General features: G+C 45.9%; 1 protein-coding gene across 1 annotated transcript in view; it reads right to left on the bottom strand.

The window, feature by feature from the left end:
* Window positions 1-1239: 1239 nt before the first annotated feature.
* Alg14 (ALG14 UDP-N-acetylglucosaminyltransferase subunit) overlaps window positions 1240-25782 on the bottom strand; it is a 77224-nt gene continuing 52681 nt past the window's right edge. Inside the window, exon 4 of the mRNA XM_075981487.1 lies at window positions 1240-1673. Coding sequence (XP_075837602.1) covers window positions 1443-1673 — 231 coding nt within the window. The 3' untranslated portion in view covers window positions 1240-1442. The remainder of the gene's footprint in view (window positions 1674-25782) is intronic.

Genomic DNA, 25782 nt, shown 5'->3' on the forward strand with positions numbered 1-25782 from the left:
CAGAGTGTGGGCACCCTCCTGAGTGTGACACGCAGACTATATAAGCCTCACACTCATGACGTTGATCCCACTCTCAAGGGGGCCTACCTAGGCTCGGATCTGGCGTTGTCATTTCCTAGTCATGTGACTGGATGAGCCATCTATAATACAGGGATAGTAAGATTCTCTACCTCACTGAGTTCTTCCAGGTTGGAATTAGGTATTATTGGAACAGTGTTTAAAATACCTGGCATACAGCAAGCATTACATAAATGTTTATAAATACAGCTTCTATCAGACTGGCTTACGCGTCTCAAAAGGTTAGCGACAATTACAGCTGTGACATTGGAAATAAATTTAATTCTTTCTAATGTTTGAGAATTTAGATTCCTGATCAATAGAAACATGCTTTTTTAAAAATAATTTTTATTTCTTTATTATGTTTGTAGTGTTCGGCCTGCATATATGCTTGCAGGCCAGAAAGGGGCACCAGATCTCATTACAGATGGTTGTGAGTCATCATGTAATTGCTGGGACTTAAACTCAGGACTTCAGGAAAAGCAGCCATTGCTCTTAACCATTGAGTCATCTCTCCAGCCCTGGAACATGCTTTTATTACTACAACACTGGTCACTATTTATTTGAACCACACCGATTTTGAAATACTGTCTGGATACAGGCCAACAACACAGACAGACAAGAATGAAGAAAGACATCGCTTATGGCCAAAGATCTGGAAGCATGTGGGGTGTAAACTGTCATGAAGCCAGTTTAACAAACTGCTTCCTCTAGGCTCTGATAGCTTACTGGGGACACCACTGCTCCCACAGAAGGATTCAAGCCTGACATGTCTGAACAAAACCAAAGGAACACCTTGTTCTCTCTCCCCCTCTCTCCCTCCCTCCCCTGTGCCCAGCTCCTATGGAGTCCAGGCTAGCTTCAAACTTGCTAGCTAGCCAAGGAGACCCATGAACTCCTGATCCTCCCCCCTCTACCTCCGGAGTGCACAATCACACACTAGTGTGACAAGGCCTATCCCTAAGCCCGGCTTATCCTCTTCCTATCTTTTTATAATGTAGAATCCTCTTATTTTATTTCAAGCTGTAAAACAGGAAATGTTACCAAACATACAAACTCTATATTTAGGTTGAGAAAAACAAACCAAAACCAAACCAACGCCCCCCGCCGGAAAAAACAACATAAATCCAAAACAAAAAGCCCCCATGGCTAGGCTATAAGAGTCAAAATAAAACCTGCAAGTAGTGTTATATACACTTTTATTTGGAAAACTATTTTGATGTGCAGACAAAGCTATTTGTTTTTCTTCACTGAGTTATCTGCATACTTTAAATCCTTCACCCCTGATTATTCTTTGGGCTTTTGGAGAACTTTACAATAGAGATAGATATAGTAAATATTATTGGTGATTGCATTAATTCTCAAGATTCTTAAGTTGCCACCTGTCAAACAATTCGCCCAAGGTACACAGACTTGGGGTACTTCTCCTTAAGAGCAGGCCACTGAACGATGAAGCAATCACAGAGGTGAAAGAGAATCTTCCCAGACAGGGATAAAGTTTCCACTCGGCAGATGCTCTCGACGTAGACAATGATCACTTTCTTTATTCCAAGTATCCCAAGGAGCAGGGCAGACACACAGATGGGAACACACGTTCCTGGTCCATTACACAGCACCTTAAAACAAACAAACAAACAAACAAATGAGACCAAGCTAAAATACAGAATCCTGTCTTCAGTGGACCATTCTGAATTTAAAAATACTCTAGTCTTGGAGGAGGGGTGGATTTATTAATCCAATTAAGTCTTCCTTTAAAAAACACGGATGTGACGGTGTGTACTGAAGGCAATGCGCTCAGAGGTCATGCAGAGCTCTGATGTCTTGGCTTACCTGTTTTCCAGCTGTGACACTTGGGTCAAACCACTTAACTTCATATCTGTGTGTGTGTGTGTGTGTGTGTGTGGTGTGTGGTGTGTGGTGTACACGGACTCATTCATGTGCAGGCAGAGGCCAGAGGCAGACATTGGGGAGTCTCCTTTTATTGCTTTCCACTTTAGTTTTTGAGACTGGATCTCTCACTGAATCTGGCGCTTGCCATTTCAGTTAAGTGACTGGCTAGGCCTGGAGTCTTACATCTGTCCCCCTCCACCCACCAATGCAGGGCTATTAATTAATTAATTAATTAATTAATCCCGTGGCTTTTGGGTAGGTGCTGGGGTCTGAGCTCAGATGCTCATGCTGTATAGCAGGTACTTTACCCACCAAGCCATCTCCCCAGCGCCCTATAGATCATTTAACTTCAGACCTCGGATACAGTGCTTGGTTATTACTTGGTACTTGTTGGGACCATTTGGAGTCCTGGCCTTCAGCTGCTCTTCCCTGCTAGAGCCTTCTGATTAGAGTTACTAAAAGTTGTGCCTTGCCTTGAGGATCAGAGGGTAAGGTTTTCACCTGATGGCACACTTGACTGATGGGTATATAAGCCTCCATGGTGCTATTGAATAAAGGGCTTCTTACCAGTGATTAGACATCCGTGTGTCTGCCTGTCTCTGTGTGTGTTTGTGTATTTCAACTCCAGCCCCTTGCCTGAAGCTTGCGAACTGTATTGTAGCGTATTGGGGGGGGGGGCACAGTGCGCAGCAGGTACTCATGGGATGGAGGATTTAGTCTTATTGGAGCCTCACAAATGGTCAGTGCCCCACAATACAGAGAAAGCAAAAACAAACAAAACCCAACTAACTATGATCCATTCAGGTTTTTTTCTTCTACTTACATGTTTTCTTTTATATTTATTTTATTTTTTTTAAAAAAGAAAACAAGCTATCTTTTTTCATCTTACATATCAATTCCAGTTCCCACTCCCTCCCCACCTCCCACCCCTCAGATAGGGTAAGGCACATTGCTTTGGGAAAGGTCTAAGGCCCTCCTACTCTATCTAGGCTGAGTAAGGTATCCATCCAAAGAGAATGGGTTCCAAAAAGCCAGTATATGCAGTAGGGATAAACCCTGGTGCCACTGCCAGTGACCCCGCAGTCTGCTCCAGCCACCCACATTCAGAGGGTCTAGCTTGGTCCTATGCTGGTTCCTTCCCTGTCCAGCTGGAGTTGGTGAGTTCCCGTTAGCTCAGGTAGACTGTTTCAGTGGGTGAACCCATCAGGGTCTTGAGCCTCTGCCCATATTCTCTCTCCTCCCACTCTTCAAGGTGTTTTTAATGTAGAAGAAAATGTTCTCCGTGACTATGATGTAGTATCTCTTGGGGTTCCAGCCCCACAGATGGGACACTCAGAAGGGGATTGCCACATGAATGGAGCTTTCATTTCCTCCTCAAAAAACCTGAATCTGTGCTTGTAACACAGACGGCTCCAGTATCTCTGGAATTCTGCTCATACCTACAGAAAGCCAGCCATTTTAAACAAATTTAACCTAACAAAAGAAATAACAATTCTAATTACTGAACAACTACAAAGAATTTTTATTGGTCTTTGAAGAAATGAGAGGAATCTTATTTCGTAGACTTATTAGTAAGATAATTTATGACTGCTTGAGAGGAAAAAGGTTTGTAGAGTTCCTCGTATGCCCATATTGACTGAATTAGTAAAACCCAATAAATCATTTGGCTTCGCAGCTACGAAACAGGAGGCTTGTAGCTGTCTCCACATGCCTATTAGCTCATGTGGAGAGTCACATGAGCCTTCCAAAACCAAATCCACAAAACATCAGTCTTCCAGGGGATGGGGCTTCAGACACAGGCCTGAACCTCCTTGCCAAACAGGGCCTCTCACCCGGATGGACAACCTGCCTCTGGGTTGCAAGGGTCATCTTGCTCCATGTTTCCTGCCAGCAGGACCACCCAGACACCATTCACAGAGCTCTCTCTGCCCATTTTCAGAAGGAAATCAACATATATATATATATAAAGCTTTCTGATGATTTAAATGATTTCCATGTTTTACAGAGAATTTTCATTTAGGATGCCTCTTGGGTTAGCAGCGACTAAGCGAGGCCAGAGTCTAGCCTTTCATCCTCCTTAGATTCACAGATTCTCAAAGCAGTACCAAGGTGGGATGGACGAGGTCCACGGGCTGAGGGACCCAAGTCTGGGCAACAGAAGTAGCCCTCACCACCACTATTAGCTCCCTATGGCCGCAGACCACACCACTTTGCACATAAAATGCTTTAATTGTTACTCACAGTAATCATTTGAGAGAGGCTAAATTATCTTTTCTGGTAGATAAGAAGGCAATCTGCTTGATCACAGGTTTAGGAGGTGGAGAGGCGATGTGGCTTCAGGCTACATTTTCCTTCCGTTATCCTCCTAGCTTAAAAATGAGGAAACCAGGCTAAGCTACTTGTCAGTCCCAGGATGCCAGTCTGCCTCAACTTTGGTCAGTACCTGCAGACTCACTCGGAATCCTCTCAAGGCTCTAGAATGCCCCCTCCCAGGTGTGGGGCCCGCCCTGCACATCACGGGGAGGTCAGCAGCGTCCCTGGTCTCTGTCGTCAAGACAACCAGGAAGGACTTGAAACACCGCCACATCTTGCCAGGCGACAACTATTAAAATACTTCCTGGTCCTTGGGTTTATATTAATCTTCAAAGCAGCATGGGACAAAACTAAAGTTACAAAACTAAAGCTTGTTGGAACTTGAGTGACACAATACATTTGAATGTATTTCTCTAAATACATGTCCATGTGTGTTCACTTGAACATCCAGCTGACTCTGGATACAAGTGACACATACGTAAATGATTGGGTGCTGGTGAGAGATGCCTAAACAATGTACCATGGATGGAGAGGGGAGGCTGGGTAAGGTGAAAATCAAAGTCTGTAGCTCCGTACTCGGAGGCACCTTATATAAAAGGCCCAGGCACAGCAAAACCACAAAATCATAGACCAACAAGCCAGAGGGAAACATGATATAGGCTGGGATAAGGTTATCGATGCAGTGTGTGCAAAGTCCTGGCTTTCACCTCCGGCCCTGGGTAAAGGAGGTAAAAGGGAATTGGAGAAAAATAAATAAATAAAGGCAAACTAATCTAAAGGAAAACCACTTTTAATTAACCACATATTTTAATTCTGACTTGCAGCAGCCTAGATTTTTTTTTATTTACATGCGGATTATGATTTTATTATTCCAGGAAGCATACCAGAGAGACTTACTGCAAGAACTGGGGGAAAGGAGGTGACCGAGAAGCCTGGTATTAAATGTAACGACTGAAAACCCCAATTCTCAATGGGCGCTGATTCACTGCCATGGCCGTCTCTTCCTCACCAAAGCCTGCAAGCTCCACACTGGCCTAACTTACTTCAGAGGAAATCTACGTCTGCAACAGAACAAAGTTGCTTACAAGGAAGAGAGGAGGCAGGAACAAGAAGTAAGGAAAGAGAGACCACTCTATGTTCAGCCCATGTGGAGTCAAAGGCTCCTTTCTGGTGATGATTGTCTATTTCTACTTGGCCGCTCATCCCATACCTAACCATAACTTATGTGGTGGTCTAGCATAATGGCGGTCATCTACAGATTTTTCTTTGTCTTTTACACAGTATATTTTGATCAGGTTTATCCCTTCCCCCAAAACAAGATACTCTCTATCTCCCTACCTACCCAACTGTATTCTTTCTCTCTCTATAACAAACAAACAAAAATTGGAAAAGCAAGAAACAAGCCCTCCAACACACACACACACACAAAAAAAAAATCAAAACAAACAGGCAAAAGATTTTCTTTTTAAAAAAAGCCAAAACAAAGCAAAAAGTCTACAAAATTACCACTGAGTTCATTTTATGTTGGTCAACAGCCAACATCTATTACCTTTCCCTCAGGAGAACCAGTATATCCTTCACTCTTGACTTAAGTGTTTGAATGACTTTATATCCATCTATAAGGAAGGGACACATAAATCCTGTCTGACCAGAGCCCTGGATTCTTCTGCCAAATAATACTGGTTCACAAGACAGGCAGAAACCACAAGAGGGTGGGCCATCTAAAGGGTCCACTGAGTGCAAGTACCTCTTTTCTTTTCTTTTCTTCTCTTCTCTGAGACAGAGTGTTACATAGTTTTAGATGGCTAGCCTGGAAATTATTATATAGCTCAGAGTAGCTTCAAATTTATGGGTTATCCTCCTGTTCCGTACTGAGGTTATAGTACACGCCAGGGTGGCGCAGTGCTTTCTCGACTGCTCTGGAAGCCAGATGTGTGTGAACTTGGGACTCCTGACATCTAACTTCTTATCATGTGGGGAACTCGAGAATAAAGCCACCAACTGCAAAGGCAAGCGGAGCTGAGAGATGAAGACAGGCCAGGTTCCCTTTGAAGGCCAGGTTTAAGGTCCATGAATCCAGCTGTGCCTGCTGAAGGAAACCAGATCTTCCCAAAACTAGGCTTGCCAGGTGCGTGTGGGGATATGTTCTATCTGTGCTTATGCCAGTGTCAATCAAAATTTCCATGACTGGCAAGAAAAAAAGCATACCAATTGGCATAATCCTTTATTTTGTCTAACTTTCTAACTAGCCTGACTATTGGCAGTGCCAACCAGCAGGTGTTCAATGTGTATCTGCTGGATGAATTACCAAATCAATAAACACACTGTGAAAGCAGGAAGCCCGAGAGATGCACTTAAAGGTAATGCATGCCAGAGATGTAGAAAACAGAAGAGGTCAGGCCACTGTACATATGGAGTCATGAGGGGAGACATTTCAGTCGAGGACCAAGGACTGTCATAACAGGTTTGTTGTTCTGTATATTTGGGTCAAACAGGGCAAGTCCCACTGGCTGAAATATAATCCCTACATGCATGAAATATAATCCCTACATGCATGAAAAGACATGTTTAACTTCATCAGTCTGAACTTAACTCCTGGCTTGGCATTAATCCCCTCTCAGCCCTGAACCTGGAGTTGAGACACTCGTGGTGCTGTGTGGGTTATGGGCCAGAGACATGCAGTTAGGTTGATCCAAAACTGGAGTCATGCAAAGCTGCCATTCTTGTTTTTAAAAATACATATATTTTAACATAATTTCTTTATTTATTCTTTGGGAATTTCACATCATGCACCTAGTTCCACTCACCTCACATCCCCCTCTATCCTTCCCCTCATCCCTGCAGCGCCACTCCCGAGAAAATTAAAAAATCAAACTAAACCAAAACAAAGCAAGCAAATAGACAAAACAAGAACAAAACAAACAAACAAAAAAACCCAAAGCAAAACAAAAACCCTAAAAACCCACCTCTTCAACATCTGGTGGCACTGGGAGCAATGTGTCACACAGAATACCCTTTCTGTCTAATCAGCTTCACTAGGAAGTATGCATTGCCACGAGTCGCTGGTTCAAGTCCTCTGGGCTCTGGTACTCACCGAACTCCTCTGGGATATCCCGAGGCAGCCCTGGGTCGTGGAGATCCTGCTGGTACTGTTTCACAGGACCAGGGCCTTCACTGGCTCCTGCAGGTCCTAGATGGGGTGGCTATTAGGATGGGCCAGCTGTGGGCCTCGGTGGTAGCTGAGCTGGTCATTCCTGGCCATTGGGGTCACCTGCCTCGAGTGAGGGGGTGGAGCCAGCTGCCCTCCGTCCAGGCCATCAGGGTCTGTTCTCCCTCACCTGTGGTAAGGGGTGGGGCCAGCTCTCTTGTTGCAGTGGCCTTTAAGAGGAAGGGCCAGCTTGCCCTGGGCCAGCAAAGGGCATGGACGGCTCAGGATAGACCTCTGATTTCATCCCACATGGTTCCTATGGCCCCGAGATGAAACGTGCCATAGATGTCAACACAGACCCCAGCTGCAACTGAACAACAGACCCAGACATGGTCCCTCAGCTGCAGCTTAGGCCTGGATGACATCCTGGCCACTCAGAGTGGGATGGTTCTGGCAACGGCATGGCCCCTGGACACCACCAATGTCTCAGGCTGTGGGGTTTGTGTGACCTTTGGTGGCAATACAGGATTTGGACTTTGGCACAGAACTCAGCCATGGTAGGACCCAGACATGGTCCTTGGCAGGAGCCAGGTTTAAATGTCACTACTGCCCCAGGTGGCAGTATATGCCACTCAGATTGGTACGGTCCCAGCCGCAGTGTGGGCCCTGGACACCAACATGGCTGGCCTCAACGGCGTGGGCATCAGAGAGCTGTCTCTGCCCCGCACCTGAGTGGTCACAGTGGCCCAGACTGACGAGCTCAGCTACCGTACAGACCCACATCCTGGGCCTTGGGTGGTCCACCCTAGCACCCACCCCACCTAACATCTGCCCCATCTATGACCTTTTGGAGCATGTGAGGGATGGTGCTGCAGAATGATAACCACGGATCTCCACGACTCAGGAAATAGCAGGATGTCCAAGAGAAGCTTTGGTGAGGGTCCAGTGATGACAGTCCAGTGCCAGAGGCCTTGAACCAGAACAATAACTCAGTGCAATGAACATATTTTGGTTGGGGCTGATTGGACAGGAGGCTATACTGCATGGCACACTGAAGCTCTCGACGCCGCTAGGATGAATGAAGAGTGCTGAAAGACGGAGGAGTGAGGTGTTTGTTTGTTTTGAATTAATTTTTTGGGAGGGACATGCTGCAGGGGTGAAGAACAGATATAGAGGGGCTGGGGGTGAGCGCGATGGGGGGGCATGATGTGAAAATCCCAAGGAATCAATCAAGAATTATGTTTTAAAAAGAAGAGGGTACTGGCTCCTCGGTTAGTTCCCTTCTTTCATTTGTTGGCAACTGAGGAGCACTGTTCACACTTAACGGAGTTACTGGAAAGAACAGGGAACTTCAGGCCTGGGAGGTCTTGTCCGGTCGTTAGGTTCCTAAACTGACAAAGCATCACTGATTACTCCTGCTCACCGAGTGTCCACACCGTCCATCAAGGGGTGAATGACAGCCATAACAAAGGAGGAAGTCCTCTCATTTGTGGCAACATGGATGAAACTGGCAGATGTCACGGCAAATAAAATAAACCAGGTGGAGAAAGGCAAATGCTGCAGGTTCTTAGTCATGTTGATCGCACGGCAGTAGAGTAGACTCGAGGTCACAAAAGACCAGGAAGAAAGCAGGCGCAGAGTGGGTAACATGGTGGGGGGAGGTATTCCTAATGCAAAACAGCGCAAAAGGAAAATGGCAGGTGATGGCAATCCTGTATTTCAAAATGACTACAGGAGAGGATGGCGTATCGTCTTCCAGCACATGAAAATTATAATGCACGATCATTATACACTGTATATCAAGTTACAATATTAGATTATGTAAATGAGGAAAAACATCATATAGCTAATTGTTTTAAGAAGGCAATAAATAATATGGTGCTTAGGGCTAGAGTCTGGCAATCATGCTAACCTGGTTTGGCTGCCGAATGGCACTGTGACCTGGGACAGTGCTCTTACCTATTCCACGTCTTAGTTTTCCCATTTAAAAATTCATCCACTCAAAAGATATTTTATTTTATTAAGCAAAGGCAATGCGGCAGGTCTGTTGTGTATGCATGTATTAGTGAATGGAAGTCCTGTTTCCACAAAAGTTACACTCTAGGAAGCAGACAAGAAATCAAAAGATACACAGACAGGACTGGAGAGACGATCCCAGCCACCAGTCCTGAGGCTACAGTGCTGAGACATCTCCCACTGCTGAAGGCTACTTCTCCATCCCTTACAAAGGAAGGAAGGGAGCTGAGAGGCTGGCAGGGCCACACCATCAGCTTCTCATTTCCCTCGACCGCCAAGCCAAGTACGTGAATAAGATACTCAAACAGACAGACGAACACAGCCACACCATCCCCAGCGGCGAGCATGGCTCCTGGGCCTCCTGACTACCTTCTGCTATCAGCTGCGGAAACAGAATCTTGTAGCTTTCCTGTTCTCTGCACAAATGGACCAAAGGGCCAACTTCCTGCATTCTTGGCCTTTTTACTTTTCATTGTATTTTCAATCCACTGAAATGTTTTCAACGAGTTCTTTAAAGCCTAGGGGTCCAATGTCTGCCTTCTGTTCTCTCACACCTTGTACTAGGTAGGACTTCTGATGCACAGCCAGTCAGAGCTCCAGGGGGCCATATTGAGCACCCACTCTTTGCTAGGCAGAGCCTAATATAATTATGCATTTAATGTAATTATGCATCTTGCATAATGTAGTAGTTCTTCTTTACTTGTGAGATACGATATATCCTTAGCAGTTGCTTCATGCACAAATAAATAACAAACCCTATATAATGTTTTCCTCGTATATATCCATGAAAAAGCTTAATCTGTAAACAAGGTATAATGTAGAATTACCAATAACTAATAATAAAATAGACTAACTATAAACATATGCTGCAGATTTTAGCAACCACAGTATATAATTTATATGATTTTTTTTTCTTTAAATCAAGAACTTTTACCATTTTGCTTACAGAGAGCACCTTATAGCCTTGCTTTGCCATATCCAAACTTCCTCATGACTACTCGAGCTCTGGGGCCGTTCCTGAATAAAATAAGGGCCATTAACCACAAGCACAGTGATCCCATAACTGTCACTGTGATAACAAGCTTCTCAGTGACTAATAGGGAGGTTGTATACACAGAATGGGAATGGTGAAAAAGGGAAAGAGTCACGTGCTGGGAGGGACACAGGAGAAGAGGCCAGCATTTCTCACGCTACTCAAGACAGATTTTTGAACCTATAAATTATGTACTTTTAGAGTTTTCCATTTAATATTTTCAGATTGCATGTTACCACGGGTAATTGAAACTGCAAAAAGTGAAACTGTGGATGATGGGGGCTATTGAATCTCATTTAATTCCTACAATGTCAGCCAAATAGGGGAGCACCTTTAATGCCAGCCCTCGGGAGGCAATGGCAGGTGGATCTCTGTCAGTTCCAGCCCAGCCTGGTCTACAAAGTGAGTTCCAGGCCAGTCAAGGCTGTTACACAGAGAAACCTTGTCTCAAAACCCTGTGAGGCTCTCATATTTTAGATCAAAGCCGAAGGGACCGAGAAATTCATTAATATGTGCACAATCACATAGCTCATCAGTGAGTGAGCTGAGACTCACACTCGGACACAGAAGCCAAGGCCGGCCTTGTCTCTCCTCACACTGGCATACCTTAGGCCTGTCAATCCAATCCCGCATTAGCTAGACGGAGGAAAGGGAGTGCAGGGGCAGGGAGCCAGTGGAAGTTTAATTAAAGGTGGAAACCTGGGGACTTTCATGAACGCACTGGATTTTGAGCAGAGAAAGCAGAGGTGACCTGGAGCAGGCTCTTGGAGTAGCGCAGACCAGGCACAGTTGACAGAAGCAACTGGAAGGAGGGAGGATTTATTACGCACGGTTGCAAAGGGTCCACACCATCACGGCAGGGAAGACTTTCTATCAGCAGAGGAAAGAGAACAGCAGACGATGTTAGGATAGCACATTCCTCCATGACCTACTTCTTTTAATGATGGCCCCTCCCGCTTTCCACTAATTCCAATAGAGCCACCATATTATTAGCTATTGAGTATTAATTCACTCATTCGATCAGAGGCCTGAGGCCTCATTCTTTTTTTTCTTTTGAGATAGAGTTTCTCTGTGTAGCCCTGGCTGTCCTGGAACTAGCTCTGTAGACCTTGAACTCACAGAGATCCACCTGCTTCTGCCTCCTGAGTGCTGGGATTAAAGGCATGCGCCGCCACCACCACCTGTCTCAGAGTCCTCATTCCTGTATTTTTGGTTGTAAGCCTAGCCTTTAATGGCAGAACCATCTCTCCAGCCCCAGAGTCCTTATTCTTAGTGGTCTCTGGAGACACGCTCACAGACAGATACAGAGGTGTTTAGCTGTACACCGTCTCCCAGGTAGTCCCCAATCCAAGCAAGCTGACAGTCAAGTTCAACCACGGCAAGTAGTAAAGCCTTTCTGCGGAGGAAACAGTGAAGGGTTAACACTTTTAAAACAGAAAAGGGCATAACCTTTCAAAATGAGAAGAACTGGCTTGAATTCAAAGTTATTATACAACTCCTGGCTCCTGCCGAGGCTTCTCGTAAGCAGGTAAGTGATAGCTTCCAGTGGCACTTCCGCAACTTCGGCTTGAATTTCTGTGCACTACATTTCTATCTCGCTGGATGAAAATCAGCCTGCAGTTTTCTGTAAATACTGTGTATAAACTAATTCTGTATTTTAAAGAAGGCATAAGTGCTTTTATAGAGGACTATCTGATGCCTTAATTCTAAGACAACAGGAAACAGAAAAACACCAATGACCCTACCACCAAGAGTCTCTTTCATGTGTGTGTATGTGTGTGTGTATTGTATACGTATGTGTGTTTGGGTGGGTGGAGAGGAGAGAGAGAGAAAAAATTGGAGTTAGAGTTGGAGACCAAGAAACTCAGTTGGAATCTGACCAACTGAGCTGCATCAACACTGTGCCCTTGTGTTAAACAACACGGTTCTCTGGAGTCAAGTTTAGGCTTTGCACCTTGAATGAACTGCTACAATCCTCTAAGACCACGTGCTTCTTCTCAAAGTTGCCCTTTCGTTTTCCAGCATCCGGCAATAGTGCACTAATACCCGGCAGGTTTGTCTGAATGATGCTGCGCCTGGCTGTACTGTGACTTCTCCCTGCTGCAGACATGAAGCAGGAGCACGGGCAGGATAGGAGGAACTCATCGGCTGATTTCGGCACCGCTCAGAGAAGGCTTCCCTGAAACCACCGAGTAGAAGAGCAATTCTACACTCGTGGTTCTGAGTTCTCCAAACTACACCCATCCAGGGATTCTTATTTACAATGTAGAGTCTTTCTGAATCGGAATTCTGGAGTCTGCACTTTCAGCCACTCTCCAGGGATTGGGTACGTGTTCACTCCTGGAATTTCTACTCCACCAAAAGAGACACTGCAGGCTCGCGGGTTGTCGGGCAAGGCCCTGGAGCCTGAACTCACTTGAAAAGTGGCTCTGTGTGCGCTACAGGGAAGGCAGCAAGAGAAAGTGAGGTGGGGAGTTCGTCACGTTTCTAGTGCTGTGGTAAGACACCATGGCCAAGGTAACTTACCCAGAGGGAGACAGTCCACTATGGCAGGTAACCTTGGCAGCAGGTGGAAGATACAGTAGGAACAGCTGAGAGTTTGCATCTTGAATCACAAATGAGAAGCAGGAGAGCTAACTCAAAATGTAAGGCCAAAACCTGCACCCAAGGACATGCTACCTCTTGAAAAGCCATCGCTCCTAAGCCTCCCGGAACAATGCCACCAACTGAGAACCAAGCCTTCACGCTACAAGGGACAGTGTGGTGGTCTGAATAGAAACAGCCCCAGAGACTCATGTGTTTGAATGCTTGGTCCATAGGGAGTGGCGCTATTGGGAGGAGCAGCGTGTTGGAGTGGGTGTGGCATTGTTGAAGGAAGTGTGTCCCTAAGAGTTGGGATTTGAGGGCTTAGAAGCAAGCCAGTTCCATCTGCTGCCTGTGGATCCTGACGTAGAACTCTCAGCTCCTTCTCTAGGACCATGTCCGCCTGCACACCACCATAATGATAATGCACCAAGCCTCTGAAAGCCAGCCCCAATGAAATGGTTTCCTTTATAAGAACTGCTGTGGTCATGGTGTCTCTTCACAGCAATAGAAACCTAAGACAGACATCAGTCATTCAAACCACCACAGGTTTGGTTAAACTCATTCTGTCTCTCCTCCTGCTCAATCAACACCACCGTGGGGCCAAACAGCCTAGCTGAACAGCTATAAAGATTCAACAGTCGGAAACCCTCCCTCTGTCAGTTAGATTCAGCTGCCTCTTAGGAAGCAACAATCCCTGGAGGAGATAGTTATCCCAAGGCCTCAAAGTTTGCTCCATAGTGACCCAAAATACTCTTTAAAAGGCGATGACATTCAGAGAACACGGACAGACAGGATATAAGGATGACGTTAATAAGATGACGTAGCCCTGGGTTTACCCAAGCTCACTGTAGTTTCCGGGGTCCTAGCCCATCCCTTCTAAGAGCATGTGGGGGATGGTTCGCTGCCCAAGCAGTCTCGGACTTTGGGGATGCGATGGCTAGGTAGACAGGGCCTCGCTGAGGCGGGGTGCTCAGTCTACCAGCAGAACAGAATGAGGTTCCTGTCAGAGCAGACTTTTAAAGGCATGGGCAGCAGGTTTACATTAATCCAACAAGAAATTTGGGAAAGAACTTGCCTGACCAAAAGCCAAAGTTTCTTTAAGAAGAAATTCCCAGCCACTGTGAGAATTCTATATTTTGAGAGGGCCTAGTTCAAATATGGAGTTCCCTGTTTTTGTGAAACACACGCCTGCCCAGTGAGCATACGCTAGGGCTTGGGAACACTTTGGAGCCCACTCCTAAGTGCCTGGTCACTTCTCAGCTGTGTGATGTGGGGCACATATTTCACCTCTGCTTGTTTTCTCACGTGCCAAATACGGAGTCGAGCAGAGCCTCTCCCATTGGGTCACGGTGCAGACTAAGTGAGGAAAAGCCTGAAGGTTCTCATCGCTGCGACTCCCAGAAGCCTGGCCTGTGAAAAGAAGCCCCGTGGCCTATGCACGGCTGCTGTTCTTTGCAGCTCTACAGGGCCGCTTTTGATTAAATCCGTCTTCCCTCCTCCCTCCAGGCCAGCCAAGGGCACTGCCGGGCCACAGTCCAGGCAGCTTCCACTGGGCAGTGAGTTCTCAGGTTCTCTTTAAGCAGTTTGCAGGGGAAAAAGAGAGGTAGAGATAATAATAATTATTAAATAAAGAAACCCCTATTTTTGTGCAGTTCAGCTAAGAGAGCCAACAATTTACACCGGGCTGTTTATTGGTCGGATTCCTCAGGGTAAGACAGAGGACGAGAGTTAGACAGTTCATTAAAGGGTCAAATGGGATGATCTTATCCGGGATTAAATCACACTTCCGGAGTGTGACAGAGCCTTTCGGGGAGAGTGAGTGCCATGCAGTCTCCAATCCGCTCGCTCACAGTGGCTCACGACTCTTGCTCCATGACTGTCTAACCCCATCCAGCCGTCCCTGCTGACCCACCATGGCGTGAGGTTCTGAAACAGAAACAGGCTCCCTCTGGGTACAGGAAGCCATGGCAGTGGGAAGACGTGAAAGGCGGCAGAAGCAAGGCACTCACGTGTGTGACAGACACAGACTTTAAATCAAAATCCATGTTGTAACGCTAACTACCATCACTTTCGGTTGTCTTCTCTCTACATGGTGGCTGAATGATCACCATCTGGATGCTGCAGCCTTGGGCTACCTGGGTTTGTGTCTTACTCCGCTACCTCGCCATCAAACTTGGGCTAAGTTAAACTCTGTCTGTGCCCCAGCTTTCTAATTTACAAAAGGGGGTAAGAATGGCAGGTAATTAACTCACAGAACGGTTGTGAAGACTACATGAATTAAAATGTGTACAGCATCACAGTGGTATCTGGCAGTTCTCCTGATACTAGGGCTTGGGATGGTGAGTTAGCGTTCAGGGAACTCAACCTAGAAATGAGGTTGGTATGTTATGTATGTATGCATGTATTCAATCCTAGCACATTTGCACAAAACAGGTCAGCACGGTTTCAAAGGGACCTGCAGAGAGACTGCACACTCATCTGCGGGTACTCGCCAGCTCAGCATCACAAGATCTCAGCAAAAGCAAAGGCTTTGTACAGTGAGCAACTTCACAAACGTGTTAAACAGTCTGTGTCCCGTTCCTGACACCCTTTATGAAATGGGGGCTGGGGAGACGGCTCCGTTGGTGAAAAGCTTGCCTTCCAAGCACGAGGGCCCAAGTTTATATCTCCGAGGCCCCCACAAATAGCCAACGCAGCAGCATACACCTCCAAGTTAGTACTGGCAACAGGAGGCGGGGATGAGAGGACCCCTGACAGCCTGCACGGCACACAATGGACAGGCAGATGCAGAAACCCTTTAAGCACTAGGCAGGAAAGAGCTGAAGAGGACAGACAGCACTGATGGTTTACACGCGCAGACAGGAGGGAGCGAAAGGGGAACGGTACTGGCCGTCCTAAAGCCATAAAATGGACTCCTTTTCCCACCCTGCAAGAAGCAGCACCCGCTAGCCTCTCCTCGATCACTGCCTTTAGACTGCTCTTTCAAAATCTTGAACATCTAATAACATCCTATAAAAATAAACCACGGGACAACCCATTCCAGAGACTGAATCCCCTTCGTCCCAGGCAACTTTTAAAGCAAAAGGAGGTTGTTAAAACAAAACAAATAAAATAGACGGAAGTTCACAACATAAACAAAGTCTGGCTGAGCATCCCATGAGGTATATGGTTTTATTAAACGTTTTAGAAAGTTAAATGAGACTTCATGCACTCTATTTGAATATTCAGGAGACAGGAGTTTGTTAAATGCTGGTATTCTTGAAAGTATGTGCCCCCACCCCCAAGCGCTCCCAATACATGGCTTGTTCTCATTATGTCCCCCTCTTCTGACTCTCCACCATGTGTGGGGTACAAGAGCAGCTTCATCCTGCACCCTGTGGGGACATCTTCTGGTGGCCCCTCTCTCTTCAGCTGCACAGTTCCTCCGGGGCTACATCCTCTAAAGTGGCTCCAACCCTGCAGGAATAGGGTCCTGGGCAGCCAAATCATTTGAAATTCTTTTTTGTTTTGTTTCTCTGTGTAGCCCTGGCTCACATTCTGCAGGTCTCATTCTGCAGACCAGGCTGGCCTTGAACTCACAGATCCGCCTGCCTCTGCCTCCTGCGTGCTGGGCTCAAAGGCATGAGCCTCCACTTCCTGGCTTGAAATTGTATCTTAATAGTTGTCCTACTTAAGTTTGTTTCTCCCCTTTAGACCGAAATCTCCTTAGTCCACTCTGCAAGTCTCCTCATCTCACTTACCTGATGTGGCCCGTCTCCCTTCTCTCCTGACTCCAACAGGTCTCCGATCAGCTGTCCTGATCCATTTCTCATTTCTCTGATGCACGTTTACCTCAAATGCGAATCTGCTCAGGTCATCTTTTTTTTTTCTCTATTTTTTTTTGTTTTTTTTTAATATTTATTTATTTATTATGTATACAATATCCTGTCTGTGTGTATGCCTGCAGGCCAGAAGAGGGCACCAGACCCTGTTACAGATGGTTGTGAGCCACCATGTGGTTGCTGGGAATTGAACTCAGGACCTTTGGAAAAGCAGGCAATGCTCTTAACCTCTGAGCCATCTCTCCAGCCCCTTTTTTTTTGGTTTTTTGAGACAGGGTTTCTCTGTGGTTTTGGAGCCTGTCCTGGAACTAGCTCTTGTAGACCAGGCTGGTCTCGAACTCACAGAGATCCGCCTGCCTCTGCCTCCCGAGTGCTGGGATTAAAGGCGTGCGCCACCACCGCCCGGCTTCAGGTCATCTTTTATGTTTAGTGCCTTCTGGCTCTCTAAACTCCCTGGATGAAAATCCTTTCCTAAAACTCATTTATGAGCGCTCCTCAGCATGATGGCAGTTTCAAGGCTCACCTGTATCCTACTGCTCTGCATGACTGCAGTTTCAAGGCTCACCTGTATCCTACTGCTCTGCAAGACTGCAGTTTCAAGGCTCACCAGTATCCTACTGTTCTGCACGACTGCAGTTTCAAGGCTCACCTATATCCTACTGCTCTTAACGACTGCAGTTTCAAGGCTCACCTGGATAATTTTCTTTTAGTAGAGACACCGCACAGTATTGTTCCAGGTAATGTAAGAACATTGAACGCGATGAATAAAGATATAATCTCCATGAAGTCTGCCTGTGGCCGTGCACTATATAGATGGTGACCTGCTGACTTTGCAGGTACAACCAGTTTCATAATTCTAAAGTATACTCAGTTGTTCCCAGTGCCTTCTTTGTCCAAATTACCGAGTTTTCAAACACACAGATGAGATTAGCAATGATTTGGCCAGGATGAATGAATTCAAGCTGACTTACTGGAGATCACAAGTTTAATATCAGGACTCCCAGTTTAAACAAAAATAGGAGAAGGAGAAAATGACCAGACTAGGGATTCAGAACGAGAATAAAGATAAACACTATACCTAGGGAGAGGAGGTTCTAGCTCAGATGGGTTCTGATCGAAGGACACATCCGTCTCTCTCACACACTCGCTCTTGTAAACAGTGCTCACTCTGACGGCTGGAGGACCGTGTTCCTGCATTTTCCAGGTGAAGGAACAGACAAGCAACACTCACACTGCTCACTATGGTAACCACTGGTCAAGTATAAAGCTCAACTCCTGCTTCAGCAGAGCAGAAAGAATTCGCAGCTCTCGGGAAGATTTAATAGGGCCATTTCTTAGGGCTTCCCATTCTGTTCCTCACGCTGGGATGGAGGTGGGGGGGGGGAGGAGCCTGCCTGACCGGTGGGCTCGGAACAGATGGAGGATGCTTAGCTTAGGCAGCCCACAAGGGTGTTGGTATTTTTAAAAACTGAGCTTGTCTGTCTGTCCTAGCACACAACCGTCCTTCCATCCTCTCCCCTCGAATAGTCACCGGTCTGCAGTCTAATTTGGAAGCAGTGAGCCTGGAGCAGCTACACATGAAAGCTGGGGCCTCCATGCAGGTTTTCTGTGTCAGCTGATAAAACTAATACTTTGATTGATTTCTGCATCTTATTCCTGTAGGTTTTCTTTTTACCTTCCTTCCTCCCTCCCTCCCTTCCTCTCTCCCTCCCTTCCTTCTTTCCTTCCTTCCTTCCTTCCTTCCTTCCTTCCTTCCTTCTCTCCCTCCTTCCTTCCCTCCTTTCTTTCTTCTTTTCAGTGCTGGCGATCAAACCCAGGGTCTTGTATATGTCAGGCAAGGCCCTACCACTGAGCAACACGTATCTTCTTTCTGAAACTTGTGGATACAGGAGGGGAAGTCAGAGGGCTAATAGCCTCCCAAAGAGCTAAACACAAGGCACAAATATGCACATTCACTAAGTATTTGTTAAGTAAATGAACGAATCTGCCCAAGGTCATGTGGCTAATAAGTAACAGAGTAGGGAGGGACTCGATCCACGTGAGATGGAAAAGTCCGTGTTTTTCTAAAATCCCACTTCAGGGGTTCTCCGATGAGTTTTATTTCTGGGCTTCAAATGGCAACGGGAAACACTGGCTGGCATAAGCATTAACTGCCTAACACACGCATGCCTAAGACCTCTGCTGAGGACCCAGAGCCACGACAGTGGCAAAGGACGAGTGCGCATGGCTGTCTGCTGTCTGCCACATCATGGCCAATACTGACTGACCTCTCTAGGAAATGAGGGACCAGAACTGTCGATAAGTGGTCAGGGGACTGAGCAGCAGCGCACAGCAGATGAAGAGGAGAGCTGGATGCGGCAGAGCGCGAACATGAGAGAGAAAAGGGGTGGGCACTAGGAGAGGAGGCAGAGGCCCAGAAGGGTCAGGGCTGGGCTGTGGGGAGGAGGCAACAGAAGGAAGCATCAACATGAAAATCCCAAGAGATGAAAGGCTAGAGAGAAAACACATGTGCACACATACACATGGACGCACACACGCACACACATACACATGCACTTACTCACACGCTCTCACACATGTCCATACACACGCACGCACACATACATACTCGCGCACACACGTGCATACACACACATGCACACGTGCACACGGACACAGACATGGACACACAAAGAGAAAATTTAAAGAGGAGCCAGATACAAGAATAGAAGTTAATTGTTTGTAAGGAAAACAGCTATAAACTGATTGTCTGTTTCAAGACAAAATGGTGACAAGTGACCCTTCTCCTCAACCCAAAAAAGTGTCTGATGTTATGGTTTTAATCCCAGCACTCAAGAGGCTGAGTGAGCTAGGCTAGCCTGGGCTACATAGGGGACTCCTGTCTCAAAAGGCAGAGCAAAGCAAAACAAAATTAAAACTAAACAAACACACGGAAAAGATGGAGAGTTAGGGGTGGGCTGGGTGCCAGCAATATGGGGATCCAACAGGCAAGATTCCTTCCGCAGACAAGGGGAAATCTGAGGGTACACTGAAGGTACCCCCTCCACTAGCAGCTGCCCCCAGCTTGGCACAAAAGGGGATGTTCGGCTGTCAATCATCTCTGAGCGCAGCAGAATCCGTACTTCCCCCAGCTAAAGCAGTGGCTTTCAGAGTATCTGGTAGAACAACTCAGTGTTGGGAATTCACAAACACCATCTAAAAACAGGGCTGTCTTTGCCTCCCAAGCAGTTTTTCTGCCTGGTTTAAAGGTGGGGCTTAGCTGCACACGTCCCCCCTCCAGCGGTGCACAAAGAATTCTCTGACACACGGCGCCCACCACGGCTGAAAGCGCTTAAGTGTGAGTGAAAGCAACAATGTTGCGAGTGACATTTACTAGCTGAAAAGAGTGAAATCAGAGCAGTCCAGTTCACGGAGATTAAATGTCAGGATTTCAGTGTTTAGCTGAGCAGTAACTATGGAAGTTTTTTAAAAATGGAGGGTTCGTTTTCTATTGCAAACAGCACTTCAGAAACCAAAAAGAAAGACTTTAAAGGCAAGGAAGTAATTGGGACAGGCTGGATAGGGAAGTATAGACTATTTCTGAAGTCGGCTCAGCACATGGGCTGGGTGGTGTCCCTCGTCCCTGACATCTAGAGGGAGGTGACTTTCCCCACTCTTCACTTAGGTGTCATTCAAAACCCAAAATACAGCTACTTCAAGGAACAGAATTTCTTCCCATACTGGGCAACTTTAAAGGTTTTTTGTTTTGTTTTGAATTGTTCTTTTAGAATGAATACTTCGGAGCTGGAGAGGTGGCTCAGTGGTTAAGAGCACTGGATGCTCTTCCAGAGATCCTGAGTTAATTCCCGGGGCCACACAGTGGCTCACAACCATCTGTAATAGGATCTGATGCCCTCTTCTAGCCTACAGAGCACTCATACATAAAATTAAATAAAATTTTTAAAAAACGAGTACTTTTTCATATTTTTTATTACATTTTTTACTTTTCATTTTATATACCAACCCTAGTTCCCCCCTCCCGCTCCCCCACCAACCCCTTTCGCATTCCCCATCCATTCATCCCTCAAAGCAGGTAGGGCCTTCCTTGGGGACTCAGCAAGGTCTGGCATACCAACCTGAGGCGGAATCAAGCCCACCCCCATTCCCCAATACTTTTTTTTTTTTGGAAGGGGTTGGCTTGTATATTTTTCAGGCAGGGTTTCAGGGTTTCTCTATGTTGCTCTGTCTGTCCTGGAACTCACTCTGTAGACCAGGCTGGCCTCGAACTCAGAGATCTGCCTGCCTCTGCCTCCCTAGTGCGCCCCCACTGCCCAGCTAGAATGAGCACTTCTTTTTTTTTCTATTTTTTTATTAATTTATTTATTTATTAAAGATTTCTGTCTCCCCCCCCACCGCCTTCCATTTCCCTCCCCCTCCCCCAATTAGGCCCCCTCATCAGCCCGAAGAGCAATCAGGGTTCCCTGCCACAGTCCAAGGAACCCCCACCTCCATCCAGGTCTAGTAAGTTGAGCATCCAAACTGCCTAGGAATGAGCACTTCTTAATGTATACAAAAAGTCAGAGAAGAAAATGGATCCTCTCCTGCTTTAAGCAAATTTTTCCAGATAAACATTTATTTATAACAAAATTAGAGCTTCTAAATATAACATCCATTTTGTACATAAACACATGCATTCCTCTCTCTCTCTCTCTCTCTCTGTGTGTGTGTGTGTGTGTGTGTGTGTGTGTGAGAGAGAGAGAGAGAGAGAGAGAGAGAGAGAGAGAGAGAGAGACATAAGATCTCAAAACCGGACAGTATCAGCCATCAGTCCTTCTGTCCTCAGCAGCCAGTAAGTACTTTGTCTATTCTGCTTACTGTGGGGTGTTGGGCACATATACAACTAATGTCACTGGATAACATTTCAAGCCATTGCCTTAAACCTTTGAAGTTTTGTGTTTAATCTTCAATATCTTTATGAGGTGGTTAATATTATTCCCATTTTACAGATAAGAAGACTGGGACTTCAGAAGAGATGAAAGACTTAAGACCACAGGACTATTAAATCATGTGGGATTTAAACTCCAGGGACTGACTCCAGAGCTGGGGTGATTAACCTCTGGTTAGGAAATTCAAAGTCTAACTGAGATCACAGGCACACACAGAGACAAACAAACAAAAATGCTGGGACAAGGACACGAACAGAAGCACTGAATAATTCAGGCAGCCTCACAGATGGAGTCTTCACGACGAAGGGAAGCCCCTTTGGGGTGAAGAAGCAGCAGCTCATCCAGGCAAAGCTGTGCGTGTTTACATCCCTGGATGGTCAGTTTGGTGAGTATAAGAAACAAAGAGCCTGGAAACCGAGAGATATAGACATTAAGCCAGCCCAGGTAGAGGTGAAAACGGAGGTGAGAGCAGGGACAAGGACGAGGCCGGGATGGGGAGGGTGTCTAAGCCATGAATCAAGTGGTCTGGTGACCTGTTGAAAGTGGTGATGTCCGCAAATCTACACTCACTGAGAAGGTTCTAAATTATCTAGTTCAGGAATAGAAACTACAGAGATAAAGAGGCTGGGGACTGGGGCAGGGAGGAGGAAGATGCGGTCTTAGCTCAGTTTGGGAAAACTAACTTTAAGTACCTGGGCATCCTTGACTGCCTTCTCCATTCCTGTCAGCACTGAGCACCGGTACCAAGCAGTAAGGATGTTAAAGGGAGGAAGGACCGGGTCCTAACTAGATCTCAGGCTGGTTCTCGGGTGACATGGACCATACAGTGACATCTCTGGTTTACAGGGGCTGATGGGTGTTGACAGAAATACAACATGATGCAATGTTTCAGACTAAGATGATAAAACACTTCTATGTTCCTCTTGACTTTAAAAGTCCCCTGGACATCCGTGTGGGTGATAATCCACTAAAACTGAGCCTAAAACCTGATTCTGTTTTACACAGAACGGAAAACAGAGCTGACCTGTCCCACCCAGAGCCTTCACAGAAGCAAGGATTATACTTTGCTCTGGTTGGAACCTTACTAAGGACTGTCACTATTTAATACCACCCCATCGTCAGCATCAAAGCTGTGACGTCTGTAAGCTGCCAGTCGGACCTGGAGCTTCTGATTGTGGACTTTACCTACCCGACCATAATTCTTGGGGGGTCCTGCTGGGGGATTTGTGTACTACAAGACATGTATTTTGATTACAATCTACTTTCTGTTTTCCCCTCTTCTTTATAATGGAGTAGACATTGCAGCTTTGGGTTATATGCAAGGGTGTGCATGTAGAGGTCAGAGGTCAACTTTCGAAGTCTGCTGTCTTCTCCCACTATGGGTCCTGGGGATAGAACTCAGGTCCTCAGGATTGTGCAGTGAGTGCTTTTGCTGGCTGAGCATCCTCTCGGCCCTGGACTACAGAGTTTTGCTTGACCCGCCATATTCACCTGGCCTCTTGCCAACTGAGTACTGCTTCTTCAAGCATGTTGGGAATTTTCTGCAGAGAAAATGCTTCCATAACCAGCAGGATATAGAACATTCTTGCCAAGACCTTGTTGAATTCTAAAGCATGAGTTTTATGCCACGGGAAGAAACAAACTAATTTTTCCCTGGTAAAAACAGGTTGATCGTGGGTGAGTCAGGGGACCTCTCAGTTTGAGGCCAGCCTGGCCTACACTGTGAGCTCCTGGCCAACTAGGGATACACATTTGAGACCCTGACTCCAAAAATGGGGGAGCGGATTATAATGGCTCCATTTAGTAAAGGTATGTTTGATTTTATTTACAGTGATATACGGTCTAAAATCATGATTTCTTTTGTATCAACATAAGGAAATGTGATAGACCCTAGGAAGGCTAACGAGGAAGAAAGGTTATTGGCCACAGAAGAGCTTGGGAGGCCCATGGAAGTACACCGCAGGGGCCAACTCATGTCCTCCATGATGTACAAATCAAGGCATGACCTTGATTTGTCTCAGGTTCTTTTAGATAACCTTGCTCCATCTCACTGCCAAGGCCCTTGTTCTGGAAGGTCCTAAGGGACAGAACACAATGCATCCCCGGGCTGGTGTCTCTCCCAGGCCTGAGCACCATGGCTGTGATGCTTTCTGGTTCTTTCCTCCAGGCTGAGTCTCCTGACTTCCTCCAACTGTCTCTCATATGACTTGGTTTCAGGTTCCTTTGCCATCTGGGTGATTTACTGAACAAGTTCCAGTTTGTCAATGGTCTTTTAAAAGTGTGGTGCCAGAACCAAATGTGGTTTCCAGAGCAGAAATGCATAGCTGCATTTCCCAGTGCTCTTAAAAGGAAACCCTTCTTCCTTTACAGAGAGCAGAAGGGCAGGAAGGAGGAGGGAGAGAGGGGATAAGCTGTTTAATAACTGCATCTCAGTACTGAAAGATTTCCTTTTTGTTTAAGCAAATTCCACTTGAATTTAATTTTTTATTCTTATTTATTTATATATTTATGTATTTATTTGGAAACAGGGTTCCTCTGAATAGCCCTGGCTGTCCTAGAATTCTTGCTATAGACCAGGCTGGTCTCAAACCTGAGATCACCTGCTTCTGCTTCCAGAGTGCTGGGATTAAAGGTGTGCACCATCACTACCCAGCTGAATTTGAAAATGTATTACACTTATTTACTTAGTGTGCTTGCGTAGTGTGTGCGGGGAAAGGGGTGAGCATGCGCCACTGTGTGTATGTGGAGTCCGAGGATGACTTCCAGGACTTAGCTCTATCCTTGCTGAGGACTGAAGTCAGGGTGTCAGGCTTGGTGGCAAATGCCCTGACCGCTGAGCCACTTTTCAGGCCCTCCATTTTAATTCTTAATACTTAGAACTAGATTGCGGATCCCAAGGAATGTTCCCCCATGTTTTGTTTTAAGGATCACATTGTAAAGCGTGGGTCTGGTTAGGAAATAACAACTTTTTACATCTACTTATTTATGAATTCATTCGTGTTGGGGTGTGAGGTGTGCAGACTTACCACGCACGGCTCCACAGAGTGGAGGTCAGAGAACAACCTGTGGCAATGGCTTCTCTCCCACCACGTGGGTTCTGGGAACGGAACTCAGATCATTAGGTTTCATTAGACTGGGCAGCGAGTACATTTAGCCACAGAGTTTCCTTCCCACTCCTTGTTTTTTTTATTTTCTGATAGCAGAAAGTAGAAATTCCTACCAGTGTCCCACACCAGTTTCTAGCTGAAGCGTTCTTCTCTTCAGAGACTCTGCCCCGACCATGTCCTAAGTCAACCTAACTGATACCGAGACAGCACCCAGTCCAGGGAGAACGGCCTGCTGGACCCTTTAGGCATAGAACTCGGCTCAGACTTGAACTTAACCACCTCTCAGAATCTTGGTCTACCCTGCAGCATGAAGTTCACAACCTCTTCTCACTGTGGTATGAAGGTGAAGTTCAGTTAACTTTATTGTTGAGAGTCACAGTGATGATGTATAAGGACAAAGTTCCATTTTGCTTCAAAAATAAAAAAAAAAAGAAATTGTAGAAATTGTCTATATGTGTTCTCAGGACATCTACGATGGTTATAAATGTCCTTTTTACATAACGTAAAAGAGAAACAAGCTACTGTATCTGGTATTTCTATTAGCTGGGTGATTGCTGTTTGTGATTCTGGAAAATACCACAGGGATGACTTAGTTCTTTTTGCCATTCTTAAATTCTACAAAAAAAAAAAAAAAAGAGAGAGAGAGAGAGAGAGAGAGTTTTCTTGACTGGAAAGACAAAAAAGTACCAGAATATCGCTCCATATTTAGTAAAAAGTTTTATAAATTTGGAAGCCAAATATCAAATTCCAACAGTGCCTAGCAGAAATAAACAAGCAAAGCTTCTCCCTATATAAACAAAGGCACCAAATAAGGGCAGAAGGAATTGTCCTGACCACGTCTCTATAATAGTGTGCCAACCCAGTCACACTGTGGTAAGAATAGAAG

Source organism: Microtus pennsylvanicus, chromosome 7 (genome assembly GCF_037038515.1).
Source record: "Microtus pennsylvanicus isolate mMicPen1 chromosome 7, mMicPen1.hap1, whole genome shotgun sequence".
Taxonomy (NCBI): Eukaryota; Metazoa; Chordata; class Mammalia; order Rodentia; family Cricetidae; genus Microtus; species Microtus pennsylvanicus.